This window comes from Monodon monoceros, unplaced genomic scaffold (genome assembly GCF_005190385.1).
Source record: "Monodon monoceros isolate NGI ecotype Baffin Bay Population unplaced genomic scaffold, NGI_Narwhal_1 Super_Scaffold_6, whole genome shotgun sequence".
Classification (NCBI taxonomy): Eukaryota; Metazoa; Chordata; class Mammalia; order Artiodactyla; family Monodontidae; genus Monodon; species Monodon monoceros.
In genome coordinates this window covers 17,425,432-17,448,416 of record NW_021703783.1, presented here as the reverse complement: position 1 = coordinate 17,448,416, position 22,985 = coordinate 17,425,432, and the positions used below count along the sequence as shown (strand labels likewise).

The 22,985-nt window shown below is 35.5% G+C and overlaps 1 protein-coding gene across 8 annotated transcripts in view; it reads left to right on the top strand.

The window, feature by feature from the left end:
* The window catches only part of C2CD5 (C2 calcium dependent domain containing 5), an 82,704-nt gene that overhangs the window by 45,155 nt on the left and 14,564 nt on the right, over positions 1-22,985 (top strand). For 6 of the 8 annotated variants that reach the window (XR_003791046.1, XR_003791047.1, XM_029204826.1 and 3 more), the window contains exons 11-22: positions 1,234-1,348; positions 4,442-4,537; positions 7,304-7,495; positions 11,025-11,211; positions 14,509-14,673; positions 16,245-16,385; positions 18,315-18,378; positions 19,113-19,174; positions 19,383-19,481; positions 19,955-20,044; positions 20,527-20,614; positions 21,585-21,671. Coding sequence is in view for 6 of the 8 variants with exons in the window: in XM_029204826.1 (XP_029060659.1) it covers positions 1,234-1,348; positions 4,442-4,537; positions 7,304-7,495; positions 11,025-11,211; positions 14,509-14,673; positions 16,245-16,385; positions 18,315-18,378; positions 19,113-19,174; positions 19,383-19,481; positions 19,955-20,044; positions 20,527-20,614; positions 21,585-21,671 (1,386 nt within the window). In the remaining 2 variants the exon portion in view is untranslated. Of the gene's footprint in view, positions 1-1,233; positions 1,349-4,441; positions 4,538-7,303; positions 7,496-11,024; positions 11,212-14,508; positions 14,674-16,244; positions 16,386-18,314; positions 18,379-19,112; positions 19,175-19,382; positions 19,482-19,954; positions 20,045-20,526; positions 20,615-21,584; positions 21,681-22,985 lie in introns of all 8 variants that reach the window. The other 2 variants (XM_029204831.1, XM_029204828.1) reach the window with 2 other exon arrangements.

Sequence of the window (22,985 nt, the reverse complement as noted above, 5' to 3'; positions counted from 1 at the left end):
TTTGTAGTTCTGGCTTTTATCTCCTCATTTCTCCCCTTTGCTGATCTCCTCCCTGTGGAGGAGATCATAGGAATGTGAGCTATACCAAGCCTTTTAACCTTTCTTTACTTTGCTGTCTTCAGTATTTCACTAGTGAGTATGATTCTGCTTATTCTACTTATTTTGAAAAACGTATTTGAAAACTGCGTAAGTAGTGAAATTCAAAAAGAAGGCTTTTGGATTGTTTGATTTTCAGTCTTAATAGTGCCTTTTATGTGGAAAATTTACAGTAAGAACTTAGCATATTATTTAGAGTTGTTTTCTCTATTCCAAATTGTTCCCAAACGGAATTGCCACAAAAAGAAACAAATTAGGATATGCTGATCATAGACCGTTTCTTTTTTAAACATCTTTGCACTTAAAAAGTTACTATATATGCAGCTGCTGTTCATCAGCAGTTTGCAGCTAAATGCAAGTGATTAGGAAGTATGTGTGACAGATGCTCCATCTATAATGCTCCATTACAAGCAATATTGGACTCCTTATGGTAATAAAATGCAATTCTGTGATTCTAAAGAGCCATTTATGGAGTTACAGTGTTCTATCTGAAATTTGTCCTTATAAACATTAACCAGATTCTTTGTATTAATCTTTTAAATGTATTTGCTTTCCTTATTTTGCATTGGCCAGTCCCTTTATTTCTTGCCACTTTGCTTCAGGACCCACATCTCTTTAGAAGAATGGCTACAGATGGCTTTCTGCTTTTTCACATTGACAGATCTTTGCTTTGGAAAGAACCCAGAATATAGCGCATTATAAAAAATAGGTACCAGGAAATGAAATCAGAATTTAAGTTAAATTTATGGATATAACTCATAAGGTATCCACTCAGGGAGGTGAGACATAGGATGTCCTTTTAGGTTAAGATTGGAATCTGGAAACTCTGGGTCTACCTTTCAAGTTGTATATAATAAAATACCTCCCTATAGATGTCCCTTAAAGTAATAAAGCAAATAGAACTAGGTGGTTTATCTTCTAGCAATCGAGTTTAAAATGTTAAACTTTTTGAGAAGTAGCATTAAATTAAAATGTTAATAAGCTTTTTGAGAAGTAGCATTTTAAAGATGTGAAGTTTTAAAAACTGTTGTAGAATAGTACTTCTTTGCCTTCCAGAGTGTGCTTACTTTAACCATTTCTTGTTCAGATAGACAATGTGCTATTGAGTAGTGAACTGATTTAAAATTTATTTTTCAGATGAACCAGAAACTCGAGATGCGTGGTGGGCAGAAATCAGACAAGAAATAAAATCACATGCCAAAGCATTAGGCTGTCATGCTGTAGTGGGCTACAGTGAATCAACTAGCATCTGGTAAATGAAAACAACTTGATTTTCTAGATGCTGTAGGTTACAGATTGTCATCTGAAAGGGGGAAAGCTTTATGCAGATACAGGGAAAAAAAGAATAGTGGAGTGGTCCAGGAGCATGGGCTTTTTTAGAGTATATCACACCGAGGTTCATATGCCATTTTTGCTACTTAATTAATGTGAAACTTTGGGAAAGTTACTCTACTCCTGTGAGCCTCAGTTTGTACACTGAAGTGGAGATAATAACTGCCTATCAGTTAAGGTTATTGAGGGATTAAATGAGAATATAATACTGGCACATAGCAAGTATTAACTCTAGGCCTACTTTACTCCAGTTTGTGACTCCACTAACTCCTTCCTTTGGGATTTTGGAACCCTTGATCTATTGTAAATGAACTTGCCATGTGTCTTTAAAGTTCATTGTAAACTCTTTCTGCCTTTTTTTTTTACTAACTGTAACTTAACTTTCTCCTGCCAACAAATCATCCTTTCTAACTCTACCCAGTTAGGAGGGGACTTCCATACTCCTAGTTCTCAATCCACTTTTCTCCTACCTTTCATTTGGAGAGCCTCTCCTCCTTAACATCCATGACATTCCACAGTTTAGAATTTTCTACCTCCAAAACTTTCTTCTGCCTTGTTCATTACTGCTTGGCCAATCTCCTCCAGTTAAACAAGGTTATCTCTCTTCTAACAGCCTGGCATTGTACTTTCTCATTCTCAAATCCTCTATCCCCACGTGACTTTCAGCCTTATTTTGGACCTCATTGTCGCTTGAAACTGCTTCTCTTTAAAAATTTGAAACCATAGGGCTTCCCTGGTGGTGCAGTGGTTGAGAATCTGCCTGCCAATGCAGGGGACACGGGTTCGAGCCCTGGTCTGGGAAGATCCCACGTGCCGCGGAGCAACTGGGCCCGTGAGCCACAACTACTGAGCCTGCGCGACTGGAGCCTGTGCTCCGCAACAAGAAAGGCCGTGACAGTGAGAGCCCCGTGCACCGCGATGAAGAGTGGCCCCCCCTTGCCACAACTGGAGAAAGCCCTCGCACAGAAATGAAGACCCAACACAGCAAAAATAAATTAATTAATTAATAAACTCCTACCCCCAACATCTTCAAAAAAACAAACAAAAAACAAACAAAAAATTGAAACCATAAAATTTCCCTCTTGGATCACAACTTAATACTTTTCGACCCATCCCATTTGCTCATTTACACCTAGTTTGTTTTGACCCTTATCCTAACCAAGAGTTTTCCCAGTTCCTTACATAGGTTCTGACTTTACTTGCTATCTGCCATCCTTGAACCCTACTTTCCGCTCGTTCAGAAGTTTGTGTTGGATATCATCTAGAAACTGTGTGACCTTCTGCTGTCTTATTTTTCCACCTTGTGTTGGATAATTCTCACTGCCAGCTATTACATGGATAACTCTCTTGTGGTGGTGGCGATCATTTTTGTTGGAGAAAAAATGATTAGACTGTAGTAAGTGAGGATGTTACAGAGCCATGCTATTTCATCTTCTGAGGACCCTTTCTTTTCCTTTGCAGACCACGTATGATACCCTTGAACTGCTCTATTCCCATAGTAGCTGTTCTCCTTTTGTTAAACGACTAACTTTGTTATGCTTATCCTGCCTTACTCCCCAGGTAGTCTTGCTTATTCATGGATTTCGTGTCATGCACTCTCCGGTCTTAGGGATATGGTTTTAAAAGACATAGTTCTTGCCATCAGATTCACATTCTCCTGGAGAATTATGACAAGTATAATATATTTTATGATAGAGACATCCTAGGATGCTTTAGGATCTCAGAAGGCTGGAGGTTAGAAGTAGGATTGGAAGAAAGTGTTAAGGAAGTAACTGAAGCTTGAACTGAATCTTGGGAGATGAGCATGAGTTATATCAGTGAAGAGAAAAGGCATAGGGAGGGTTTTCAAGGCGAAAAGACTAGCATGTGGAGAAGGCCAGAGGTGTAGATCAGTGGCTGGAGATGAATCACAGTTGCAGGAGTCTATAGAAATGAGTTCAATTAATTTACTTAGAAGTTTGCATTCACCTGATACAAATTTCTCTTTTCCCTCTAGACCTCAAAATGTCTTTGTCTTTAAATCGGGTCTTTACCAGTTTTTTCTGTTCTAACCCGTCCTACTTACTATTATTGGATTCAGTTCCCTGAGACGCATACCTTGAAATGCACACCTGCTCTTGTAGCTCCTTGATTTGACGCCTTCTGTGGCTCCCCGTTACTTTTTCTGACGTTCTCAGTGCCCACTTAAACATTGTAAGCCTGGCCTCTTACAGACCATTTCTTTTATATCCTTTCTTCTGGTCCATTTACTCTTTGTTTCCAGCATTTCGTCCCGAGGCTGCTACTTTTCTCACTAGCTTTGGGTGATCTCATTCAATAATTATGTTGATTGTTTAATTTTTTTGGCTTTCAAGCTGGGTGGTATGTAATCAAGAGTTTCAAAGAATTCTTTTGAAAATCAGTTTTTATCGTACGTATAATGATGTACCAAAAGCTCTGTTTAGTTTATTTTGTATTTTATTTGTTTCAGATATCTTTTTATTATTAAGTTTGAATTAAGCTATAACAATATAGATATTTACATAGTTGTGCCTTTAGAATAATTTTAATAAAATTCAGTATACATTTAAAGGGTATTTTAATACAGTTTGATGGGTTATTGCTGGATTCAGCAATATAGTTTATTACTACTTATATTTTGAAACATTCCAGTCTTTATCAGCTTTACCATGTTTTAAAGGAGTCACACTGCTATATTAGAAATAAAATGCCTTTCCATGGAAAAATAAAAAAATAAAAAACAAACAAAAAACAAAATAAAGGAATCAGTTGGCATTAATATTATGCTTTATCTTTTACAATTTTTAAATAAGAAAGAATTCTTATCCTTTCCATTTTAACAACATTATTTCTGTTTTCTATTCTAGGTTTAGGAGGTAATCCTGTGATATTAATATTTAGTAGAGTCTAACTTTAAATTTAAATTGTCACCCTTGTATCACTTTGATAGTTAACATTTTCCAAAGTTAGATTCCCTGAAAATGTTAACTTGTTTATGTTTTTTCTTTTGTAGTGAGGAGGTCTGTATATTATCTGCATCCGGCACAGCAGCTGTACTGAACCCTAGATTTCTGCAGGATGGCACCGTGGAGGGCTGTTTGGAACAGAGGTTGTCATGACAGCCTGGCTTATTTTCCTTAAGGGCAGAGGAGGGAGAGGTTGACTTCCTTCCTCTCAGAGCTGGGCTAGTCCTTCTCTACGAGGGTGGGTTATAGGTGTGCAATTTTGAAATCAGGACCAGGCACTTTACTGATTTTTACTTAATCCATAGCAACAAAGAAGTGTTGGGTTCTGCACTGTATGACACATCATTATTTCTATTATCTTGATAAATTACACATATGATTACCAATCGAAGGATTTCAAGTATACATTTTTTTGTTTGCTACAGTATAGAAATAATTTATTTTATTTGAGTTTTCTCTTCCTTTCCTTTTCCTTTCTCTTACCTCCAAAACAGGAAAAGGTCATGAAACAATTTTCATAAAATTCTTAATTTACAAAACAATCAAAATACTATGTTATCCGAAAATTATGTATAAAAGCTTCAATTATGTTATAAAAGCTTCATGAAATATAACTTTAATAGATGTGAAAGAGAAAGCAAAAATGAAAGCATTAGGTAAAATGAGATTACTTTTTGGTTTATTTGATTATTGGTCCCTTTAATCTGTTAGCTTCCATAAATGTCATAAGTATTTTCCATAAAACGATGAAGTTATCAAATATATATACAAAAAACTATTAGTTTGGTACCAGAGTTTGCCCAAATAATATAAATTTTAAATACCCCTTGCTCTACACTATGCATATTTATTTTCCCCCGGTATTAATGTATTAGTGTATATTAAGGAAAAAAGCAAAAAAAATTCTGTATGTGATCAAATTTAGAATAAATTTGCAAGTCTCTGTATAGCAAAGAAAGATATGCTAGCTCTGGTAAGCACACAGAAGACCTTGGTTAGTTTCTTCTTTTGTCAGTATTAAAAATGGGTTTTGACCATAATATATTTCTGAGCATTAGAAGTCATGGTAAATAGGAAAGTGGAGGTGGGACATTTTGAAGTATATTGAACAATTGGAATATTCCTTTGAGAAAACTGACTTTGCCAGTGAGTTGTCCCAGTCCTGTCATATAGTTCTCACCTGTGTTAATAGATGCCATTCTTCACTAGATAGAAGCCTAATTAAACAAACAGCCTTTCCCATCCAGCTTGGTTGTTTCGGTATTGTGGCTTGGATGGACACAGTGAGCTCTCTTGAATGGCAGACTGATGCAACAGATACCATCCCTACTTGTAAAAGTGGAAAATGTCTTTTTCTTTCTGCTATGAAATTACTAGTGCTTACTAGAGAAAATTCGAAAAATGTAGGAGAGTAGAAGGAAGAAAAAATTCCCTAGGGTATGAGTATTCAAAGATAATGCCTTTTGTACATTTCATATTTCAAATGCTTTCATAAATTTTAGCACTTTTATTTTTTATGCCTTATGATGTTACACCACTTATGTTCAAATTTCTGTGAGGTGTTTAGTTAAAAATTGCCCCAGTTTTCATCTTTCTGTGCCCCCTTGTAACACATGGGCTTTGGATTCAAACAAACTGGCATAAAAATCTGAGGTCTGCTACTTAGTACTTAGTGTGACTGAGCAAGTTACTTAATATCTCAGCTTGGTTTCAGGCCAAGTGGAACTAGTTTTTGTTGCCCTCTGTTGGGTGTGAGTATTTAGCTATAGTTTTCTTAACTTAATCTTCAAAAAAAACCAAAAAAGACCCTTTCTAGGTAGATATTGTTGTTGCACTTTTATAGAGGAGGCTCTGAGAGGTTAAATGACTTGCTCAGAGTCACACGGCTCTGCCCAGATCTGTCTGATTCCCCTGTTACTTCTAATAGGCGAGAATGCCATCTCAACAATAAAAGAATAATATCTGGGAGAAGCTTAATTTGATTTAGAGGGTTATTGTGAAAATTCAGTAAAATAATGTATACAAAGAATACAGAAAGTCTGACTCCTGGTAGGTGTTGTATGAGTTTTCTTTTCCCTTTTTAATGTGTCTACTTGCCAAATTTCAACTTTTAAAGGGTTGCTTTAGATGAAAGGGATTTGAGAACCCACATCTTACCAGAGCCATAGAAGATGTGGCTGTGTGAAAGCTGGGATTTCTCCATGGAGCTTCCCTCTGTTTCCCTTCCTGTTCTCCTCATTTCCTCATATTTAATGACTGAATAAATACTTAATCATTCTAAAATGATTTCATAAACAGCACAATACAACAGACATTTTACAATGAATGGGGAGGTTGTGGGTTGTTCATTTGTGCTTTATGTATGATGGATATTCATTTCTGAAACACAGGTGTTTTGGTTTCACAGAAATGCTAAAACAGACATCATAAATAGAAACTTTAGAATATGCCTAGCTTTAACTTACATTTTTTCCTCTTAAATAGATTTGTTTTTAACCATAGATTTTTTTCAAATTGTTAGGTTGGTTAAAAAGCTTTTTTTCTTAGGAATTATTTTGTGATTTTATTTGTGTTATCTTTGTCACACAGTAAAAAAATGTCACGCTTATTTGTTTTTATGTTGTATCCCAAAGGAAAAACCATTGGAATGGTAGTGGTTTTTGTCAGGTGATAAGTCATCAAACATAAGAATTGATGCAAAATGACTCTACTTGTATAAGCCTCTTCTTTCATAGCACAGTGCATGGTTCTGATTTCCTGGTCATTTCTTATCAGTCATAGTGGTACTTAACTATGGTTGAAGTTGTGGTGTAGTTTGTATACAAGTACTGGATATGTAATATATGTTTTTGAAAAAATGCATAGAATTTTCAAGAATAACTTTTTTTTTCTTAATGTATTCTTAATAGGCTAGAAGAAAATTTGCCTGCAGGCTGTGGATTTTGCCATATACCGTATGATGAACTGAATATGCCATTTCCAGCCCATCTCACATATTGCTATAACTGCAGGAAACAAAAAGTTCCCGATGTTCTCTTTACAACTATAGACCTCCCAATGGATGCAGCAGTTATTGGAAAAGGTTGTCTCATTCAAGCAAGGTATGTTTGTGAAGACGGTATTTGGGGTCCTTGAAGGAGTATAGGGTATGGAGTCAAATAGACGTATTTTCATATATCTGCTCCTTCCTACTTGTGTGATCCTGGGCAGGCTTGGCAATTCTATCTGAACCTCTTATTTTACTGTATGGAAAATATGGGGGAAAAATATCCTCTTTATGAAACTCAGATAAGTTTATATGCAAAAGCAGTTTTAAACATTTAAATTCTGTACAAATGTGTATTATTATGAGGATTATTAATTAACCTGTTGCAGGCTGGGGGTGTGACTCAGTATGCTTTAATGACATTAAATATCTAATACATTGTGGAAATTGACTTTTTCGTCTTTTTAAGAACAGTGCTATGTGGTGTTTCCTTTACAACTTCAGTTAGCTGTTAAGAATTCCTTTTAAAGTGTACTGGAATAGGAAATGCTAAATTGTGGTTGGCACACAGGAAACAGCTGCAGCTATCTAGGTCACCAACAACTACCAGGCTACCAAATCCATTGAGCATATCTGTCCTCATTTTACTTAACATCTCAGCAATAATCACACACTTGATCATTTTCTCCTTCTTGAAACTTTTGACTTCACAATGCCACACCTCCTCCTTTTTCCTACCTTTATGTATAGTCTTCAGTCTCCTTGTTGATTCCTCCTCATTTCTTGTTCCTTGAGAGCCGTGAGTTTGGACCCCCTTTCAAAGCTTTCTCCCTAGTTGAACTCGTCAACCCCTATAAGTCTGTATGCTGTCTGTAAGTCTAGGACTCCCAAATTTATAGCTCTAGTCCAGAACTTTCTTCTGAGTTTCAGACCCATATACTTTCCTGTCTGCTTTACACATCATTTTCTTAGGCATCTCATACTTGTTCCAAATTGAACTGCTGATTTTCTCCATTTCTTTCTTTGGTCTTTTCTGTTTTAATAAGTGATACTTGCTGTATCCAGTTCTTTCTTCCAGATATGGTATTCTACCTCCCCATATCAAAGTTATTACAAAGACATGTTACATCTTCTTCTAAAGTATGTTTCTAATCCATTTACTTTTGCTTTCATTCCCTGTTGCATCTTAGACCTTCCATTTAGGATTGTTTTTCTTTTGCTTGAGTTATCTCCTTGAGTATTTTTTCTTGGTGGATCTGCTGGTGGTGAACTATTTTTACATGTCTGCAAATGAGTCTCTTTTATCTTTAAAAGATATTTTGGGCTGGCAGTTATTTTCTTTAAGCACACTGAAGATACCCTTCCACTGCCTTCTGGCTTTCATTGCGACTGTTGAGAAATAACCTATTAGACTAAATGTTGTTCCTTTGAACTTTGTCTATTTTTTCCCCTCAGGCTGTGTGTGAGCTATTTTATTTGTCTTTGGTTTCTGCAGTTTCCCTATGAAGTGTTAGGTATGGAGTTCTCTTTATCCTAATTGTTATACCTTGGGCTTCTTGAATCTGTAGATTGGTGTCTTTCATGAATTAAAAAAAAATTTTAGATTAGTTCTGTGTTTCATCTGTTCTCTCTTCTTGATACTCCAATTAAAAGTATGTTAGACTTTCTCACTGCCTCCTCTATGTCTGTTATTTTCTTGTCTTATGTTTTTAAATCTTTTCGTTTCTTTATGTTATATTTTGGATATTTTCTTATTTATCTTTCAATTCTTTAATTTTCTCTTCAGCTGTCTTTAATATGCTATTACACCTAATAATTGTGCTTTTAATTTTGATTATTTTTATTCCCAGAAGTTTTATTTTGTTCTTTTTCAGATATATCATATACTGTAGTCTTTGATTGATTCTGTAACTGATGATTTTAATATCTAAAATCTTTTTTTTCTGTTGTTTCTGCTGGTTATTGTTCATTGTGTTTTACTTGCTTTGACTCACAGAAAGTTGCAAAAATTGTACAGAGTCCTGTGTACCCTTCAGTGAGCTTCCCCCATTGGTGACATCTCATACAGCTGTAGTATAGTATCAACTAGGAAATTGACATTGTTATAATACTGTTAACTATGCTACAGACCTTATTCAGTTTTACACTTCTTTAAACTTGCATTCATTTATGTATTTGTATATATATGTATAGGTCTATGCAGTTTTATCCCACAAATAGATTTGTGTAAACCACCACCGCAGTCAAGATACAGAAGTGTCCCACCACCACAAAAGAATTTCCTTATGCTACCTCCTTAAGTTTGTACCCGGCATTGCTCCTTGCCCTGGTCCTGTGATGCTTTTAGGAAGATTTTTAAAGATATAGTTTATTCAGTTTTTATTTTTTTTTCTGTTTTAGGTAAGAGGGATTAGTCTTCATCAGCAGTTCTCAGAGTGTGGTACCTAGACCAATAGCATCACCATCTTTGGGGGACCGTATAGAAATGCAGATTCTCAGGTCACGTGCCAGACCTGTTGAATTGGAAACTCTGGGGATGGTAATTGTTTTTTAACAAGCCCTCCAGGTGGTTCTGATGCGAGGCAGAGTTTGAGAACTATTGGCCTAAGTAGCCTGGCTTGCCAGTTTGGGGATCTTTCCTTCATCTTCACAGCTACCTGTTTTAGTCTAAGCTCTCATTGTCTCTTACCTAAATTTAAGCCTTTTGTCTGCCATCCCCACATCAGTTCTCTTATCTTTACTCCATTCTCTGTGTAGCAGTATAAACGATGTCCTAAAATATACTTTGGATTGTGTTACTACGTAAAACCTATGTGGGGGTTCCCATTGCTGGCAGAATAAAATCAAGCTCCTCACCATGACCCGAAGCCTCTAACATGCTCATGCCCATGCTTAGCTGCACCCTCATCTGTGCTGCCCTCACCCTTGCTCACTTCACTTGACCTACAGTGGTCTCCTTTTGGTTCTTCTAATATGCCAGCTTCATTCCGTCATTGTCTTTTTCCAGCACTCTCAATTCCATCGTGCTTTTAAGATCCCAGTTCAGGTGTTGTCTCTGCTGTGAGGCCTTATGTCGAGTTATTCTCACTTTTCTTCACCTGGTTTATTTTCTGCACAGACTGGATTCTTAAGCATTATCTGTGGTTGCCTTGTTTCTTTGTTTATTCCTACTCCTCTCCCCTCTGCCCCCACTGGAATATGAGCATGAACAGGGACTTTGTGTTTTATTCATTGATCAGTGCTCACCACCTACAACAGTGCCTGGCACATGGTGTACACTCAAGTAGGCTTTGTATTCTTTTAATGAGTAAATTAAATTTTTTCCTTTGCTATCCACCCATTATATGATCACAGGGAGTTATGAAACCTAAGATGCAAAATTATATTCTCTGGTGATTTTGATCAGTATTTATTTCATTTCTAGAGATTTTGAGATTTTTTTCCTTTTTATTCAAACAGGACTTTTAGCAAAAGTATGTACAGTGAAAAAAGTGACAGAAAAGATTATTGATAAAACTTAAGAAGTCCGTTTGAAACAAGTAAATGTTTTATCAAGCACACTTTTAGAAACTTTAAAAAAATGGGACATTTCTTAAGATTGTACCAAGAACACTCTCCACTGACTAAATTATTTTCCTTAACAGGTTGTGTCGCTTAAAAAAGAAGGCACAAGCAGAAGCAAATGCCACAGCTATCAGTAATCTGTTGCCATTTATGGAATATGAAGTGCATACTCAGCTAATGAATAAACTAAAACTCAAAGGAATGAACGCTTTATTTGGACTGAGAATTCAGATCTCAGTGGGTGAAAATATGTTGATGGGCTTAGCGGTGAGTTTCGATGTTTTGGTTTTGTCTTGTGATTCCTGTAGTTGTAGATTCTGTTTTATGTGATTCAAAGAGTCTCCTAAAAAGACTTATCTAAAGATCTGGCATTAAGGCTTTTAAGGCTTTAGGGACATTATAAGAAGTAAAACAAAGCCTAGTGATAGGCTTTCAAATGTTTTTATATTTATAAGATTATTATTTGAAATTAAATTAATAAACTATTATATAAATTTATTTATATTTTATACTATTATTATATTTTTGTATTCTGATCATAATTCCTATGGTCAGATTTCTAAGAATTGCCATGTATAGCTTGTTTTGTAAGTTGGCCACCACTGTTCTGAACTTTATTATTGTTTGTACATTGCTAAAACAGGGTTTCTCCTTCTTGGCACTATTGACATTTGGGGCTGGATAACTCCGTTATATGGAGCTGTCTTGTTCATTGTAGAATGTTTAGCAGCATCCCTGGCCTCTGTCCACTAGATGCTAACAGCTTCCCCACAGTGTGACAACCAAAACTGTCCCCAGATGTTACCAGATGTCCTTTGGGGGACAAAATCACTCCTGAGCGGGGAGGACCACTGTGCCAAAATAATCTTTAGTTTTAATGGAGGAAATCAATACATGAGAGACATGTGCACCAGCGCTCAGCAGTGGATTGTGCAATAAAATACGTGTGTTTCTGAAATGCTAATAAATTGTGAGGCAGTGAAAAGCTCTTTATCTCACCTTCATGTTCACCTTGGCTTATTAGAAAATAAGTTCCAACTAGAAAGTTATCAGTGGGGAAAGTGAGAACTGCCTTTTTAAGTAGCCAGAGAACTAGATACCTGCAAAATATTTATGGAAATTCTCTCATATTCTCCACACTTTGCCAGCCAGAATTTTCGTCTATGTCACCAGTACTTTTCAAATTGGAATTCTCTGTCATCTTTCTGAGACACGCATAGAAATTTAATTTTAAGAAATTTATGGGGGACTTCCGTTTTGCCTCAGTGGGTAAGACTCCGCACTCCCAATGCACAGGGCCCAGGTTTGATCCCTGGTTGGGAACTAGATGCCACATGCCACAACTAAGAAGTCAGCATGCCTCAAGGAAGACCCAGTGCAGCCAAAATAAATAAATAAAAGAAATTTATGGAATTTGGTTTCTTTTTCTCAGTATGCATTTGTAGATAAAATGCTAAATCGTTTCCTGCTTCATCTGTTCTTTCTATAAAAGCAAATATGCAAATTTATGTATGTAGGGGATAATTGTGTGTTGATGATTAATTAGGAAATCTCACTTTTTTAACAAGATGAATTTGCAGTGATTAATAAAGGTAATCTGATTCATATTAAAATACTTGATATTTAGATTAACTTGGGGAAAAGAGTGTTAGTTATAATTCACCCATCTAAAAACTAACAAGCTTAGCGAGGGCATAACATAAATGTGTAGTCAGGCTGAATACAGAACTGTAGCTATTGGTGGGTGTCTTGGGAACTAAGAGCTTGGTTTAGATTCAGAAGTTTAAAGAACATTGTGCCAATTGTAGCAAACACTTTTGATGGTTGAGCCCCAGGAAACTAGTTTGTGACCCTGGTATAATTCTTCAATGCCTGCCTCAAATACTGCCTTTTCTGATTCTTACTAACCTTTTCTTCCTGATCACTAGTGGCACTCATTATAACTGTTTGAGCTTTTGATCTTTGTGCTGTTTTAGCCTGTGCAGTTAAATCTCAAGGTCCTCCTGAGCTACTAAATCTCAAGTAGCCTCCATGATAGCTAATCTCCGACGAGTGCCTCCTGGGTGTCTGGCACTGGGCTGCTCCAGAAAGAATGTAATATTATCTTCACTTTATAAGACGAGGAAACGGATGCTGTGATAGGTTGAGACTTGTCCAAAGTGATATGGTTACATGTACCGGAACTCAGTTTCAAACCCAGGCCTGTCTAGTTCCGGAGTTTGTGTTCTCAGCCATTCTGGGCTGTTGCCTCATTAGTGAATGCAGTTAAGAAAGTGTCAGAGATGGGGCACTATGGCGCAGAAGGTGTTCTGAGCTTGAGCATCAGAGACTGGGTGGTGAGTGCAGTCATGGACACATGAACAACCCAGGAGAAAGAGCTTCTGGGGATCAGTTTCATCTGGTGCACAGACTTCATCATAGAGTACTATAACCTTTCTAGGAAAGACTTTTACAAAATTGGCAATTGTGTAATAACAATAACAACAACAACAACTCTAACAATTCAAAATACACAAATATCCAGAGTTAAAAGAATTGTCTTCTCTTTTCTCCATTCTACTCCTTTGATGGTAACAATTTGATGTTTGTACTTTTATACATTTTTTTTTTTGCTTTGCTTTCCTTACAGAAGCATATTTAAACATAAATGTACATAGGTGTGTGTGTGTGTGTGTTTTATCTTGTTTTGTATTTCCCCTAATAGTTTTTCAGTACTAACGGCATGTAGTACTTTTACAAAGTCACAATTTAGTAGTAATTTAATTAAATATTTAAAATAAGTCTGTATCAAGTTTTCTCTCTTGGTGATTATGGAGGCAGGATGGTATAGTGAAAAGTTCTTGGTATTTGGAGTCGGAAACAGATTCAAGTCTCTTCCCCACATTTATTGACAGTGTGATCTTGGTTAAGTTTCCTGTCCTTTCTGAACTCAGTTTCTTTACTTGCTTTGCATGTTTCCCTTTTACTTTTGCCACTTTAAATGTAAGCTACTCATTCATGAAAAATTTACTTTTCAACAACTTTCAATCATATTTTTCTTTTTTTTTTTTTTTTGCGGTACGCAGGCCTCTCACTGTTGTGGCCTCTCCCGCTGTGGAGCACAGGCTCCGGACGCGCAGGCTCAGCGGCCATGGCTCACGGGCCCAGCCGCTCCGCGGCATGTGGGATCTTCCCGGACTGGGGCACGAACCCGTATCCCCTGCATCGGCAGGCGGACTCTCAACCACTGCGCCACCAGGGAAGCCCTTCATATTTTTATAAGCTGTTTTTTTCAGTGCAGATTTTTACAATCATAACAAAAAACTTTAAAGTCCAGTTGGGTATGCAGTGAAAAGTAAATCATCCTTTCACTGCTGTCCCCGACCTACCCAGAGTTCTTGCTGAAGTAACCAACCCCTGTTACCAGTTCTGATTTTCTGTGCCCTTCCACATATGTCCTATGCAAGCACTGATGCTAATTATCTTTTTCCTTCAGGGCAAGGACCACATTCCTGAATATGAAAACTTAAGGGCTATTATTCTTTAGGTATTTTTTTCTGATTATTTCCCCATTATTTTTACCAGTCAGCCACAGGTGTGTATTTAGCAGCTTTACCAACGCCTGGTGGTATTCAGATTGCTGGGAAGACTCCTAATGATGGCTCATACGAGCAGCATATATCTCATATGCAGAAGAAGATAAATGACACGATTGCTAAGAATAAAGAATTATATGAAATCAATCCTCCGGTAAGTGAAATACATCTCCACTGTGAATATATAAGTTGCTGTTTAGATTTTAGTATATTTTTAGGTTCTCTTAAAGATTTTTCCGCCACTGTCTAGATTTGCTCTCCTCATTGCTCATTCTTTCACCTCCCTTTACATCCATGCTCAAATGTCTTATTTTTTAGGGAGGCTGACTTTGACCACCCTATTTAAAAAATTAACTCTCCTGTCAGTTTTTGGTACTTCCTATCCTCCTTCTGTGTTTTATTGTTTTCTGTTTCTCTTACCTGTGTGTATCTTTGTGTGTGAAATATGTTTTTGATTTTTGTCTACTGCTTGATACTCCCAATAGAATGAAGCTCCATCAGGGCTGTATTCCTAATGGCTAGACCAGTTCCTCCTGGTAGTAGCCACCTGATAAATACTTGTTGAATGCCTAAAGAAATGGCCTAAAATGTTCTTTTTTAGTAAAAAGAAAGATTGCTTATCTGTGGTAAATATGTTCAAGAATACAGAGTCTTTTCTTTCTCATTTTGTAGTCACTGTAATAGGTACCCTGTCAGATTTATCTAGGGCAGGTTAATGTGGAGTGTAAGTAAGATAAATGGATGTGAAGGTGCTGCAGAGGTAGCTGTGTTATGAAACTGTGTGGTTGCAGCCTTACGCAAGGTATGCCCTAGCAATGAACATTGAAAACATTTTTGAAAAACCTTTTTTAAAATAATCCTTTTTTTTTTTAAAGATAGTTCCGTTACACCAACAACAGGCTGTGTCTTTTACATTTGTGCTTACATACCCACATTCTCTTGATATTCCTTGTGGCCAGCGGATATTTAGAACCTCTGATTAGCTGTGATCTTTGGCTAAAAAATGGGTGAAAGCTTACTAACCCATACAAGATTGTAGCCTACACTGACCTCAAAAAGATCATTATTGTAACTATCAAAGTTTATTTAGCTAAATAAGTTGCATAGCAAATACATGTATGATATGTGTATTATATAAATATACACATACATAGATACATATATCATATTCCACATTTTACTACGTGAGGCTTTGAAAAATTACCACTGCATAAGATATAAAAGATTAGAATCTTATTTGGGTACATAAATCTTTAATTCTTCATAGGTTGTTAGGACTTCTAAATGCTGAGTAGAAAATACCTTCTGAGCTGGAAGGACCGCCAATTCCCTACTAATTGTTGTGTCCTCTTTTTACACTAGATGTCAGTGTTGTCTTGCTGTGTCTGTGACAGTTTCTGGATTAGTGTATGAAGGTTGCTATTATCAATTAAAGGAAATAGCTATGTACTCTATAAAAGGTTAATTAGTCATAAAGGTGATAATTAAATATGGACTATGAATACATTTTACATACTCCACTCCCCCCCCTGGTAGTTTTCTGTTAATATAAAAATGTAAAACCAGACTGAAGCATACAATATCAAATCATTATGTTGAACACCTGAAACTAATAGGTTACATGTCAGTTGTACCTCAATAAAAAAAGAAAAGACTGCAGTTTACAAAAAACCCCCAAACAGAAAAAGACAGTCATATGATATAAAGCAATTATATTTCTTTTAGGAGATATGTGAAGAGATTATAGGATCACCTATTCCAGAACCTAGACAACGCTCAAGACTTTTGAGATCTCAATCAGAAAGCTCTGATGAAGTTACAGAATTGGACCTTTCACATGGGAAAAAAGATGCATTTGTTTTGGAGGTATTATTACATTGGACTAATTTCTTAACGTTTTTGGAAGATAAGATATATATTTTTACAGTCAGGTCCTAAATTGGTGTAATATTTTTGTATCATTACAACTGTTAAAAATATCAAAAGAATATTTTATTATAGAAATTACAACAGACTTGGTAACATATCTTTTGTTTAACAAAAGTTAAAAAAGTTTTGGAAAACTTTGTTTTGGAAAATTAGTTTCGGAAAAATTAGTGTTTGGGTTGAAATATAATTAAAATATTAAACTGTTGGAGCTTTTTTGGTAAACTTGGATTAATTTCAATAAGGTTCTCTTCTTTCACTTACTATAATTATTACCTGCTTTATATGTCATAACATGTTACTATAATTATAACATTTTTACATGTAACACAATAATATAAGCACTGTGAATTCTGAGTGTAGTGTTTTTTTTACTGAATTCAGAGGGTGTAATTGAACTTTCATTGTAAAAACGCATCCAGAATGAACTAATAACTTTCTTGGAGAATAAATGTGACATGAAAGGTTTATGGAGCCTGTGCCCTCACAGATCTTCTTCCCATGCACTCCCCTGTAGAATGGTTAGCTTTGAAAGGATAGACGATCTTCCTTTGATATTGAAGGAAAGGAAAATAAATGAGGATACTTAGAAATGTTTTCTGGTAAGGTGCCAGCTAAGAGAAAAAATCAGATGCCTGGATCTCAGTAAAGCAGGAAGGTGACAGTAGAGTTGTATTGGGATGGGATTGGAGGTTTGAAGAGTCTAGAATATTGCCCTTGAATGTGATCAGGATGTCAGCTGTGGGAGATGCTCAAGGCTTAACTGAGGTGAGACTGTTACCTTGTAGAAAACTCAAACCATATGAATTTGTGCCTCTTTCTCATAATCTCTACAGTCTGAGAATGGAGGAAAAAAATGGAGGTTGGTAAAAGGTTAAGGAGTAAAAAGTTCCAGGGTACAGTTTAGAGCAGTTGTACTCAAAGTGCCCTGTGATGGTGGCATCAGCAACAGCTGGGAGCTTGTAAGAAATGCAAACTCTGGGGCCCCTACTTCAGACCTAGTAAATGAAAATTTCAAAGTGGGGCCCAGGAATCTGCTTAACAAACCCTCCAGATGAGCGTTACTTTCACTTCGATCCAGAGCATTTTTCATATTTTCTGATCCAGGGATCCTGGCTAAGTAGAGAACAGAAGTGCTTGGAGTATGGGCAGAAGAGGGCAAGGTGTAGATTCAGTAAGAGAGATGGGGGTTATAGTTGGAGAATGCTGGAGATCTGAGTGTAGAATGTTTTGGGGAATACCACAATCGAGTTATGGCCATGACTGTGAATGGCTAAAGCAAAGTGGAAGTGAAAGTGGTTCTTGACATCTCGGGTGTAAGTCAGGACTTAGATCCCCAATGTACAGATGAATGTCAATATATGTCCAGTTGGATATGTTCATTACTTATAATTCACAACAGAATATTGTGATGTAGGAAAAATGTAATTTGTACTTATTCTTTTAAGACATGCCTTTAAATTTACCCCTATGTAATTTTACTTTAAAGCAGTTCTGTATTTCGTCAAAAGGTTTTTTTAAATTGCACTTTATTAATTTAAACAAATAGAGATAATGATTGCTTGTTATCTTTGTAAATCTTTTGGAACATGCCCTCATAAAGACTTGAGAAAAGGCTCGATTTTTTTTAAACTCAATATACTTTATAATGTAAAATATTTCATTTAGAAGTATTTATAATTATTGTGGAAAAATTTATAGATACTACAAAAATTTTTTCAAGTTTTATATTTTAACTTAGGGAAAAATGGCCCTACTTTTCCTTGACTCTTATGTTTTCTATTTAATAAATAATAAAAACGATTTTTAAAAATTTGAAACAATTATATATTTACTACTTATGTGATAGGTTCAATCTTTCATTTTCAGATCGATGACACAGATGCTATGGAAGACGTACATTCTCTACTCACTGATGTTCCGCCTCCTTCAGGTGAACAGAGAAAAATTACCTGGAGATGAGACTAGTTTTGCATATCAGTATTTCAGTTCATAATTATTATAGCACTAACTTTATTTTAACAGCTTTATCAGTGTTACTTTGTGTCACGTTCTTTGCTGCTCCAAGATTGAAAACATCGTTTAAAAATATTTACATTAGAACTTAGGTGAACTGATTTTTAATCTTTTTGTTTATGCATTACAAAAAAAACATGGTAATTTATTAACATGGTCTAAAATTTCCCAGAGGTATAGAGTTTTAGAAAAAAAGAATGAATGGATCTTAGTTAGAACTTCATGTAATAATTGAAAAATGTTATTCTTTTTTTAAAAACTTTATTTATTATTCATTTTTGGCTGCATTGGGTCTTCGTTGCTGCACGTGGCTTTCTCTAGTTGCAGCGAGTGGGGGCTACTCGTCGTTGCAGTGCATGGGGTTCTCATTGCGGTGGCTTCTCTTGTTGCGGAGCTCGGGCTCTAGGCACGTGGGCTTCAGTAGTTGTGGCTCACGGCTCTAGAGTGCAGGCTCAGTACTTGTGGTGCACGGGCTTAGTTGCTCCACAGCATGTAGGATCTTCCCAGACCAGGGCTCGAACCCGTGTCCCCTGCGTTGGCAGGCAGACTCTTAACCACTGTGTCATCAGGGAAGCCCCGAAAAATGTTATTCTTTAACACAAAAATAAATGAAATGTTATCATATGTTTTCCCTATAATTTATTTTGACAGGCTTTTATAGTTGTAATACAGAAATTATGCCTGGTATAAATAATTGGACATCTGAAATACAGGTAAACCTTTTATTCTTTATTTTAAGCAAATATAGCATATGTGATTTTAGCAAGTTTTTTCTTAATATATGTTTTCTTTTCGGCCTCTTTACTGCAGTTAAAATCTTATCTTTAAAAAAAATGCCACAGTAGTTATGATTGTTTATTTTGTTACAGTATTTAGTTCAAAATAATGAAATGACATGCCATTATATCTCCCCATATTTAGATGTTTACATCAGTAAGAGTAATCCGATTAAGCAGCCTTAATCTAACTAATCAAGCCCTCAATAAGAATTTTAATGATCTCTGTGAAAACTTGCTCAAGGTAGGAACCTTTTGACTAACTATACTTTAGCTAAAACTCCTCAGGATCATGAAATTAAAGAAGAAAAGTATTTATATTGTCTGGAATACCTTACACAGTTGCAGGCCGAATTATTTTAATTTACTTATCAGTCTTAACCTGCCATCAAGTAAAATGCTAAAGATGTCCTCTCCATCTTAATATGCCACACTATAAAAGGAATATATTTTAAGTTATTTCATAGCGTTAAACTTCATAAAAATCTATATTTGTAAATTTAAAAAACGCCTTATTTTTTTATGACTTAGAAGTATGATTAAATCTTATTGTCTGCTTAGATATTAAAAATGTATTCTTAATGAAAGAATAGATGAAACAGAAGTGTTTTAATCTTCTCAACTTTATTTGCCATAGTATAATATACATTAAAAGATCAGTTTTTATAAATTTTTAAATTAAAAGAAATGATATTACTAATATTTTCTTTTGTGTAGAGCCTGTATTTTAAACTACGGTCTATGATCCCCTGCTGCCTTTGCCATGTAAATTTTACAGTATCTCTCCCTGAAGATGAATTAATTCAGGTAACTAAGGTTCAGTCTGTTATTAAAGAAGATTTCTAACTTTGGTCTGTTTTAATATTATACATTTGCCATAATTAAAGAAGTATAAGCTGCTTTACTTCAAAATATTTTTAAATGTACTAGTATGAGGCAGACCTTGTCTGTCTGTTTCACTTTTGTGAACTCTAGTTATCTGAAGGTGTACTCATATGTGTGTTCCAGCGTATGTACACTAGAAGGTGTGCTTCTGTGCGACTTCTCTAGACCCCATCTTTTAGAGAAGGTTTTTGAGCTCTTTCTGGAATACGTACGTTTAGGTATACATGTTGGGCTTAGTTGTAGTCTGAATGTCTGAGTTTAGGTGCAGTTCTGGTTGAGAATCTTAACCAGGAAAGGCAAATTAGCCAGTTTGCATAAGTTGTTCCATGGTACTGAAAAAGAATTATAAGAAACTTTTTTGGGGAATGATTGTTTTTCTAATCATATTGTTTCTGTGATTCTAGGTTACAGTCACAGCAGTTGCAATAACTTTTGACAAAAATCAGGCTTTACAGACCACAAAAACACATGCTGAGAAGTCATTGCAAAGAGGTAAACCTATGGTAGATGGCAGCATAGTTCATGTTTGTCTGTGTTATAATTCAGTGATAAAATATAGAGGATAGGTAGAATAAATAAATGACGTGTTTCTTGACAAGATACTGTCACTTTTTCTGTTTTCTTTATCAAGATAGCTGTGTGGATAAGCATATGGCTGACGATATTTTTCACACATGAATAGGTGGTTGGCTGCTATTTACATAGAAAATGCTGCTGTTTTTTAGAGTTAGCTTATAACATTAGTTCTGCAGTAATTTAGAGGCTCCTATCCTAGGAACTCTGGGGAGGTCCTCAAGGCATCTGAGAACCAACTGATGTAGCAAGCACCATGGATTTTTCTCAGGAAAGGTCCCATAGTGTTCAGCAGATTTTCAGAGTTGTTCTTTATCCAGTAAAATCTAGGAAGTACCATGCTTAATATATTCCAAAGAAATGCAAAATCTTAGAAACCATTTGTGTGTTCTGAAAAAAAAGAAGAGGGAAATAGTATACTTTCTAAAGTTTAATGACTTACTGGCTAAATAAATATTCATGATTAATATTTTTTAAGTTGAATATATCCTACATATAGCATTGAATTAATGTCAGATAGATGTATTAAATGATTATGTGTTCAGATATTTATCAAAAAATATAGATAATAACTGGTTTAAGTGTCACAGAACTAGTATAGTACAAAAAGTAGGATAATAATAATCATTAGTGAGTGCTTATTCTTTGCCAGGCACTGTGCTAAGAGATTTATATACATTACTCTTTCTAAATCTCACAACAGCCCCACCAGAGAAGATAGCAACCACTCTCAATGTCTGCAGGTGAAGGACCCCCATGGAAGAAAGCAAGGACAAAACAACCAGAATTAACTGAGTTGGGGGGAAATTTATATGTTATCCCAGAGTAATTTTTAAAAAATTAGTAAGAGATCATTACTAATTAACTTGTGTTTTTCCTGCCTCTCAAGCCTCTACAGATAATGAAGAACTTCTGCAGTTTCCCCTCGAACTCTGTTCAGATTCACTTCCTTCTCATCCTTTTCCACCGGCTAAAGGTTGGTTAAGTAAGGGAAATGCAAGCACAAATACTAGTTTCTAGATCCTTTTACTTGCCTCTTCACTGTAGGTAATCTTAACTTAATTTTGAGATGGAGATTTATTCTTCATTTCCTCATTGTATGTTTCTTCATGTTCATAAAGGCGAGAGAGTAATGTTCCTTTTATTTTAATTTCTCAAGTAATCTCATCATGACTTATTAAGGTAATTTTTTGTGTGATATTCCATTCTTGTAACTCAAATGTATTAAAGTTTTATTTTCAGAGATTTGGATTTCCCAAAGTAACTATTCACATATGGTATATTTTGATATTTATATTATATCTGGTAAATTTTTTTCTAGCAACACTAACCTTCTGCAAAAATTTTTAGATTTTCATAGACAAACAGAATACTTATTTTCTTCAGAAGCTATGTGGAGAGGTTTTGGGTGGAGGTTAGTACAAGTGAGAAAGGGATGAGCTTTCTGTCTTTTGGGTGTCTTGGTTATATTTGAGGAACATTTTTTCAAATGCAAAATGATTGTCCCTTAATTCAATAGCAGTAGATCTACTTAGATCTGTACAATCTTTGGAGAAAAGTGGGAGGTGGTTTTTTCCATTTCTCTTCTGATTTCAGTGTAATTTTTATTATAAAAATTTCAGAATTACTGTACCTTATCTTGTAGCATTACATACACAATAAATGTAGTTTGTTTTTTCCTAAGTTCTTTATTCTTAGAAATGATGCTTTTGTTATTTAAAACCAAATTGGCATTTCTAATTTTTCTGTTTTATAATACAAGTGACATTATTTTATGGTTTCTACTTATCAGTTACTTTATCTGATACCGTATTAGTTATAATACAGCATAGTTTTATATTCACATTGCCTATATGTCCATAGAGTACTAAATCAGTGCAAGGCCTGTGTAGATAAATAGATATTGTCTCATATTTTGAAGCTGAAAAGAAGCTACTTTCAGATTCTGAACTTTCTAACATGGTAACTGTGGCTCTTTTTCCTTTTTGTCTAAATTAAAATTCTAATTTAGAACTCCATAGAGAATTTCTTGAAAGAATAGAGAGGAAAAATCAAATCCAAAGACAATCTGAGTTCAGATTTATAACTTAAACATAGCTTTCAGAACAAAAAGCCGAACAATCTAGAATCTTCCTTGAACTGACTAGATAGGATTTTTTTTTAAACACGTATTTTCTACAGAAACTTATATTTAACACAGGGTTAGTTCCAAACCACTTTTAGGTATCACTTCATTTATCCTTACCCAGCAGTGGTGGCTAGGGGGAAACCAAAACCAAAAACCCAGTCA